We start from the raw sequence: 9,389 nt of genomic DNA, 5'->3' as shown, positions 1-9,389 counted from the left end.
AGTCGTAGGTAGCGAGGAGCGAGGACTCTAACCAATGGAGTGAAGGAGGCTTGGCTAACCTTAGCCTCCCATTTTCTCTCTCCCCCCTCGATGCAGGGTTCTGACCAGTCAGTCGCCTTTGATTATCAGTTGCCAGCAGCCCCTCTCTTGGCTCCTTGACACGAGCACCATATAAGGCGCAGCGATCTCCATAGAAACGTGTCAGTTTCAATAGTAGTGTCAAAGTTCACTATATACAGACATTCGCGCAGATCTCCGTTTCGGAAACATTGCTCCGCTGGTACTCCCGTTAAAACGCATTCTTTTTTGGGTCTCTGCTTCTTACATATTCCATTAGTTGGTTTTTTTTTTTTTTTTCTTTTTTATCCTTGCTCTGTTCCTACTGGAGAGGTGAAACTACATAGGCACTCGGGCGACGTTGTTTTTTTTTTTTGCTGGACCAGATGAGCTTTATTCATGAACATAGATAGAGAAATCCGTTCTTCAGTGTTTCCTCCTCTCCAACCGCGAAGACGGAGAGAGGAGCAAGGAAGAAAAAAGAGGGGAATTTATTTTGCACAGCACTTTGGATCTCCGGTCCACCAGAAAGCTATTATTTTTGCTTCAACGTGAAGATTTTTTATTGCGGTATTTTTTTAAGAAACCCGATTTTTTTATTACGTCTGGAATCGCTTTCTCTCTACACGATTGGGTTCCCGAATGGCTGACTGCAATTTACCTTGGAACTGGCCTCCCGACAATTGCATATCCTGATCGGGTGCCTTTCTATCGACTCCGGTATTTTGAATGTATTGATCATTTTCTGCTTCTACTTTTTTTCCTATGAGATTGAGTGCTCCGATTTGAATTCGCGCTGCCGTTCGTCCAAGACTTCCCTTTTCCCTGCTCCGATATCCGAGCGACCAGTTCGCTTGAAAGCACTTTTCGGGCCCGAGATATGGCAATGGTAGTTAGCGTCTGGCGAGATCCGCAGGAAGACGTGGCCGGAGGACCTCCGAGCGGCCCCAATCCAGCAGCTCAGCCGGCGAGGGAGCAACAGCAGGCGGCGTCAGCGGCACCACACACTCCGCAGACCCCCAGTCAGCCAGGACCCCCGTCCACACCAGGGACGGCTGGCGACAAGGGCAGCCAGAATTCTGGACAGAGTCAGCAGCATATAGAATGTGTTGTTTGCGGGGACAAATCGAGCGGCAAGCACTATGGTCAATTCACCTGCGAAGGATGCAAAAGTTTCTTCAAGAGGAGTGTCCGAAGGAACTTAACGTATACATGTCGTGCCAACAGGAACTGTCCTATTGACCAGCACCATCGTAATCAGTGCCAATATTGTCGGCTGAAGAAATGTTTAAAAGTGGGCATGCGGCGGGAAGGTGAATATATTTTTCTGAACACGACACACTCTTGCTACACACAGGTTTATTGTTCAGAGACATGTTACATAAAGCTCGCACTATACACATACAAACGCGAAATAAATTTTGCTTTGATTGCTTGCTAAAGAGTGTCAGAGGGCGCGTACAAGCAGTAGCCTAGTAAATCCGCGACCATAGGCAGGATCAGCATGCATCTTAAAAAAGTAATTTTGTTTGCATAGACAGACAAGCATCATATGCACCCATTTCAACTCAGCCAATTGCATGAGATATTAAAGTCACCCATGAACACTGAATGTGTGTGTAAAAGAGAGAAAGAGAGAGATGAAGTGTGTATGTGTGTGTGCATGTGTAGCCTATGCGCGCGCTTGCGTGCTGGAAGACTGCACAAGACTGCCGAAAAGCCTACTACACTCACTAACCCCATATTGTAATAGCTAAAAGAAATAATATGCTGTGGTTTTACCTCTGAAAGTAAGATGTGTGTATCTGTTTTTACACCGTAGCCTAGAGTAAACGTTTAGAGGCCTGTCTGTCCCCACACAGCCTAAGCTGTATCCGAACAATGGCCTTTGCAACTTACAGACTACTCTTAATTACTGACTATGACAAAACTGATATTTATAAACCCTATATTGTTTTAAAATAATAATTAGTTCAGCGTAAGAATATGCTTATATGTATGCTTTTCTGTCTAAAATCAATAATAAAAACAGTCTTCGTGCTCGATTTTTTTCTGTTCTAGAGTTATCCTGATCGTTAAATTAACTGTAAACTTACTACTACACAAATCTATGCATATTTAGGGCTATATTACACGCATATGTCAAAATAGTATTAGAGTGTAGCATTTGTAACAAGAAAGAGTGCTGGTGGCTTTGAACTAGTTCTACTGAATAGTAGAGATTTAAGCCCGGTCCTCGTCCACTATAATGTTTACTACATGCACATCCAAAAAAAATAATAATAATAAATAAATAAATAAAATAAAAATATGAGTGTGTGCGTGTGTGTGTGTGTGAAGACAAAAAAAAATGAGAGCGAGAGAGAAAGAGCTAGAGAGTGTTTGTTGAAGTCCATAAACAAAGGTAAACATTACCACCTAATAACCGATGAGGTTAGTGGGGCTTCAAAGACCATGTGAAATGATTTTTCTACGAAGCGCAATGCCTTAAACAGTTTCTTATTTAGTTGAATTGTCGTAGATGTAAACAGTAGTCTAGAGTAATCATGCACTCGAACTAAAGCTTCCACATAAAGTATGTTTCTCAGTTCTGGATGTACATTTCCTCTCCCTTTCTTTCTTTTTGTCAGCGGTTCAGCGAGGCAGAATGCCTCCAACCCAACCGAACCCGGGCCAGTACGCGCTAACGAACGGGGATCCTCTGAACGGTCATTGCTATCTCTCCGGATACATCTCGTTACTACTTCGGGCCGAGCCTTATCCTACTTCTCGCTATGGCAGCCAGTGCATGCAGCCCAATAATATTATGGGGATCGAGAACATCTGTGAGCTTGCAGCTCGCCTGCTCTTCAGTGCTGTGGAATGGGCGAGGAACATCCCTTTCTTTCCCGACCTGCAGATCACCGACCAGGTGTCCCTGCTCAGACTGACATGGAGCGAGTTATTTGTGCTAAACGCGGCTCAATGCTCCATGCCCCTACATGTGGCCCCACTGCTCGCCGCCGCCGGCCTGCACGCCTCGCCTATGTCGGCGGACCGCGTCGTGGCCTTCATGGATCACATTCGTATCTTCCAGGAGCAGGTCGAGAAGCTCAAAGCACTGCACGTCGATTCTGCAGAATACAGCTGCATTAAGGCAATAGTGCTCTTCACATCAGGTGAGTGTGTGAGACGAGGCCTACTCACAGACATAAGGGGGCAATGCAATACGGGGTAGATAAGCTTCGGCATCGACGCTATAGCTCACTAGTGGGTCTCGAGCTGACTTTGTACTGTAAAATCGCTTTAGCGCACAAGTTATGAAGTGGTAATTCAAATGTAATCGATTCAAAGCCATTCACAAATATTTAAGATTTAATGTAATGCAAAATGTTGCATATTATTGTGCTTAACACGGATGATATTATATTAATAGTATATTTTGCGATATTTGTGGAGGTTGACAAATATACAAAGCATAAAATTCAATATATCAGCTTGAATATGAATTTCACATTAATTGTACGTGATGTAAAATATTTAGGCCAATATTTGTACACTCAAGTACATATCTCAGAATATCTTTCCTATATCTATCTGCTCAACCACTTTGGTTCACAACTGTACACGAGGCCACAGTGTGCATACACAAATATACATCTGGGGCCCTCTCTGTTGAGAAAAGCTGACTACTGGGGCCTCTATTATTAATAATTGATTTTAAGCTCGGGTGATATTTTTAAAGAATGTTTTATATGAATGCGCAGATATGTCCATTAGACTGGTGTCTGTCTATTTACTGAGGGGTTATTTTGCCAAATAGTTAAAAATGAGCTAAGCTATAACAATTTTAACAGAACATTGATCAACACCAAATTACCCTCACACTTCTATAGCATTATAATTGATGTTTATAATATTATTATTTCTCTCGGCAACAGACGATTAAAAAAATATATATAACGCTGTTAATAAGGTTTAAGCGGACTGTTGTTTTTAAATAGTTTTACACTACGTATGTATTTTGCCTTAATTATGTTTTGATCTTCGTAGGCTATTATGTAAATTAATTTTATAATTAATATTAACATTAACTATATTTATTGTAGCAATTGGAATTATATACCTACGTTTTGACAAAATGAAGTAGCCAATACCAACTACTAGGCTACTACAATACCTCTACCCCTTCAGTCGTCTCTTGAGTTTAGGGCAAAGGTGCAAGCCACACACACACACAAACACACACATATATATATACACACTATACACACACACACACACACAGATATATATATATATATATATATATATATATATATATATATATATACATATATATATATATATACACATATATATACATTTATTTTTATTTTTGCAATTAAGAAAACATCTGTGAAAAAGACTAGCAAAGCTTACTGGTCATGTTGTGTAGTGTAGCCATCTTTTTTCTCTTTTTGCCTTAAGGTGAAATTAAAAGAGGCGTTCAAGTTAAAGTAGGCCACGGTCGGTTGGCCACCTTGTGTATTGCCTTAATTTTCAGAAACATGCGTTATTGTTGAATGTGTATGGCATGCCAAATCTTTAATGGTAAAACATAATTAATGTTCTGAACATCTAATCTATACCACCGAAATTTAACATTGTGTTTGTTTCTCAATGACGTCAGTCTCACACGGTAGGCTACCATCCTTGCCATTCTTAACAATGAATTGCTTACACAGCACTCATATATTTAGGGTCTGGAATGGGTAGCGAATCAGAACAACTTGATGAAAGGATTTCCTAATCCGTAAGATCCGCAGTGTGTTTCGATAATAACTATATCTTTTGATTCGCTGCCAGTCCAAAGTGCTGCGTAAAGTTTTGGACATATGGTCTATATATGTTTCACGTGATGGATTAATAATTACTAATGCGCCCATTGGTTTTGTCTCTTCTCGGGTTCTTTCTGATCAAGTGTTAATAGTTAAGTAAACTAACAAAAACATTCTTACACATACGAAACACATTACACTGTGTTTTGCTGAATTCTCTCTATTTTTATAGCAGTTCTTTCTCCACATGCTGGCTGCAGCGGAAAGTGGCCCACGAGTCACATTACTGAGCGATTTTAGGTAGCAAGGACTTAGCACAGTTCAGAAGTTCAGAAGGTTATTGTATTTGACCGCAGTGTGTTCTAGTCCAGTGCAATTAAGATCAGTCTCCGAGGCATGCTGTACTCCACGCCCTAACACTTTAAGACTTAAACCGGAGAAAACGTAAACTCTTACTTTGAATATCTTGAACACAGCCGCCATATTAGAATACTGATAGAATACGTATTGCCCTGACGATGGAGTTCATGAGAGAGGACGTTTGGCTGAACTGATGCTGGCAGCTCCAGTGGTTGAGCTAGCCTATATGTTTACTGCATTGGCGTTCATGTGGTATTTGCAAACATGTTTTGACGTAATGCCATTAATTGACATGCACTATTAAAGTAGAAGAGTTTCTTGTAAAATACACGTCTTTCTCTGAAATTTAGGCGATTTTGTCCTCAAGCAAGTCCACGGTAATAAATGTGATTGCTTCCAGCGGCCTTGCCTCCTCGTTCAGACTCACAGCAGAGGCAACTGCTGGTACAGGGAATCGGGCGAGAAATGACTTGGTAGCATCTGGAGAGCAATTAGGTCATAATTTGGTTATTACCATGCCCAATTCTCTGTCAGATATGAAGCTGGATATTTCCATATTTGACACAAGGCACGAGCGCCTTCTCCATCCTCTTCAGTCGAGCTTGCTATGCACCCTTGTCCCTGCGTACTCTTTGTTTGGTCTGATTTGTGAGCGTGCATGCGGTGTGTCCCCTACAACGCAGGGAGTACGTTCTGTTACTCTTGAGGGATTGCACAGACGTATTGTTTATTTATATTGCAGGCAGCCTCATACGCTGCGTGATGCATGATGTTGGGCTAGTGTTTGTTCATCTCACTTTGTCAACAACACGTAATGCTGATGCTGAATGATAACCTGGGCCTCTTTTCTGTGCTGTGTTTTGTCTACTCAGACGCTTGCGGCCTGTCAGATGCCGCACACATCGAGAGCCTGCAGGAGAAGTCTCAGTGCGCCCTGGAGGAGTACGTGAGGAGCCAGTACCCGAACCAGCCCAGTCGCTTTGGCAAGCTTTTACTGCGACTGCCTTCTCTCCGCACTGTCTCTTCGTCTGTAATTGAACAGCTGTTCTTCGTTCGCTTGGTAGGTAAAACTCCCATTGAAACCCTCATCAGGGATATGTTATTATCCGGGAGCAGCTTCAACTGGCCCTACATGTCCATTCAATGATCCGAATGAGCGAGTGAAACAAAAAGACTAAAGGACCAAAATTCTGCAAGCCCTTTCAAGAAGACTATATATATAGGACCTAATTTCTGACCACTTAGGAAGACACTCTTTTTTTTTTTTTTTTGTCTTCTGGGACCGAAATGGAATATGTAATGTACAAAGATTAAAGAACTGGACGTACTCCCGTGTAAATCCATCGCCGTCATCAAGAACACTCTCCATTTTGTAAAATACTAGTCTTTATTTTGATTTTCCTTTTTTTTTTTTCTTCTTTCTTTTCTTTTTTTGTAAAGAACAAAATACGTACAAATAAAATGAAGAACATCATATGCGCAGTAAATGAGCGAGACTTAGCGGGAAAGAAATTTCCAAGCAATTATAAGAAATGTCCTGTGTCTATGTATCTGTTTTGTATTTTTTCTGGTTCTAAACCAGTTTTTTCTGTGATTCTATACTAATGATTTTTGATATAACCTTTTGCTTCTTATAATGAGTGCGATATATGTTGTTGAAGATATGTTCTCCAAGAATTAAAATTGAAGTGAGAATTTAAAAATAAAGAAAAACATTAGACAAATAAGACACAGTCTAATCGCAATGACAATTTCACTGATGGTTGAACCTTCCCCCACTTGATGCTATGGACATGCAACTTCGGCAAATCTGACCTCATGGACATTTTAAGGAGAGGACACCGGTGAAACTTTTTCTTGGTCGTATGTGTGTGCGAGTGTGTGTGTTGAGTCAATCATCAGTCAGAGATAAAAGACATGAAAAATCAAAAGCACTTTTAATATATCATTTTCAAATACATTTTGTTTGTTTCGTCTTGATATTTTCGCTATTTCTTTTTTATTGGATGTTGCCTTTCATTTTTGCTCAATCCATGATATGCCTGTGCAGAAGGGTCGCGTGAAGTTGTGTGATGGTGACTATACTATTAAAAAGGAAATAGGCAACACTGTCTCGCTCTCAGCAAATTCAATGTTCTTCATGCTATTAATGAGCTGTTCTATTGGCGGGTTTTGGGATGTGCTTTTACATGATGCATATTTTGCTAAGGAAGGCCAACGAAAAACACATAGGTTTGTTTCATTTTTGTTGGGCTTACCTATATGTTGACTCAAAATTTCATGCCCGTCAAGAATAGTTTTGAAATACTGTAAAAACCTCTATGAGCAGAATACCACAGGTGTTACAAATGCAAGCATTTGATTACTTTTGGAGGTATATTTATTCTGTGTGCGTTTTGGTGAGCACGTGCGTTTTATATATTATCTGGAGTCCCCGTATCGTGCGCAGAATTAGATTTCTGTGACGTTGCTACCGACTGGTTCAAAGATCTATGCCTGTTTCAGCGCATTAATGTTTAATATTTTTCCCAGGCTGAACTGAAAGGCTTGCTCAAAGAGAAGATATACAGAATACCGTCCCTCTAATAAGGCAAGGAGAGCTTCTTCTTCTATCACCACCGTTTTAAGAAACGAAGTGGAGGGGAAAAGAAAACAAATCCATCTAAACTCGCAGACTATTATTACTTTGAGGTGATCGCGAACGAATCGGTGTTAGGACATATGTTTTCACTAGGAACGCAGCAGCAGTTATATGTGTGATCAATCTAAGATATGTATAATGCCGCATGTAAGCCGGTCGATAGGAGCACTAAATGTGATGTATTGTACCGAGATAGAGAGAAATTCATGTGCAGCCTCATATGATTGGTTAGAATCACGAAAGGAAATCACTTGATGCTCAGACTTGGGCGATTGTCCTTGTGCACGTAAATACCTTTCACGTGTGATGTTTACAGTGGGAAGGAGGCGTGTTTTTATAAGTAGGTACTGTGACAAGAACTTTCGCTGACCCCAATGTCACTGAATTTGTTACCGAGCGCTAATCTTTGTACTCAACAAGTTTGTTATAACGTTGTTTCCCATAAAAAGAGCATGACATAATCACAAAAATAAAGTGCGGGTTTGGCCATGCCCTAATTATTCATGATTCAGATCGTTTTTCAATGAACCTATAAGGTAATACTGGCGTTGACATGTTTTATTTAAATAATTTGTTCACTTCTAGCGCCCTTAAAAGCGATTTGTGGTTCAGCACGTGAGATGAATTCAAAAGGACTTACAAGAAGCCACATAGACAAAATAAACTACCCTGTTGTATTTTTATTCGAAATACATATGTTCAACGGGGAAGATTCATAATATAGTGTTCATTTCATCACATGATCTTTGGAGGGGCAATTAGCTTGATGATGAAGTTAACGATTATATGTGTTTTATTTTTGCATCGCCTTTCCCACCATGTAGCCTATATAAGCGCTGTAAAAAGAATTTCCATCAGAAAAAAAAAAAAAAAAAAGTTAAATGCAGGCGAGACCATATATTTTTTGTGACTATGTCTAATTGCGCATACTTTGAATTAAATATGGTCAGTTTAGGCCATTAGGAAAAAAATGCAATGCACGCGGGAATTCTGCTTATTTTATGGAGGACAAGTAGAGAGACTTTGTTGCTAGAAACCAGGCATTTTCACAAGACTAGCTAGGCTATAAATGTGTGGCGATATAGTCAATGTGCTGTCGATTTTTAAATCAAAGTCAGTAGGCCTGAAATTACCTAAATATGACAACAAAGGCAAGTGTGCCCTTGTTTTCTTATATAATGCTTCGACTAAAGTGTTGACCATTGCATTGAGCTGAAACTTAAAACACTTTCATGTTCGGCAGTAATGAGATCAAAATCCCTGAAGATTTTTTTCCTCTATTTCACGGGAAATAGCAGAATAAGAGGAACACGTTCTATTGAGATTTACATTTGTTGGACTTGAGGCTATATAAAGCAATAGTTGCTAAGGACTGAATTCGTGCCATGTGTTCCTAATTAACAAAGCAAAAATTTATCCATAAAAGAACATGAATCATATGCAACAAGAAAAAGTCTATTCTAGTCTCTGTCTGAGATGCATGTCAGCATATGTTGTGTACTGCACGATATTAGCCTTCGTTATTTGTTTTC

The 9,389-nt window shown here is 40.1% G+C and overlaps 1 protein-coding gene across 1 annotated transcript; it reads left to right on the top strand.

Annotated features, from left to right (window-relative positions):
- Positions 1-257: 257 nt before the first annotated feature.
- nr2f1a (nuclear receptor subfamily 2, group F, member 1a) lies at positions 258-7,327 on the top strand. Its single transcript, XM_058776539.1, has 3 exons — positions 258-1,370; positions 2,688-3,215; positions 6,089-7,327. Exons 1-3 carry the CDS (start codon positions 938-940, stop codon positions 6,361-6,363), a joined length of 1,236 nt encoding a protein of 411 aa, XP_058632522.1. The 5' UTR covers positions 258-937; the 3' UTR covers positions 6,364-7,327.
- Positions 7,328-9,389: the final 2,062 nt, after the last annotated feature.

The sequence above is a fragment of the Onychostoma macrolepis genome, chromosome 05 (assembly GCF_012432095.1).
Source record: "Onychostoma macrolepis isolate SWU-2019 chromosome 05, ASM1243209v1, whole genome shotgun sequence".
Classification (NCBI taxonomy): Eukaryota; Metazoa; Chordata; class Actinopteri; order Cypriniformes; family Cyprinidae; genus Onychostoma; species Onychostoma macrolepis.
This window is presented reverse-complemented; position numbering and strand designations above follow the sequence as displayed.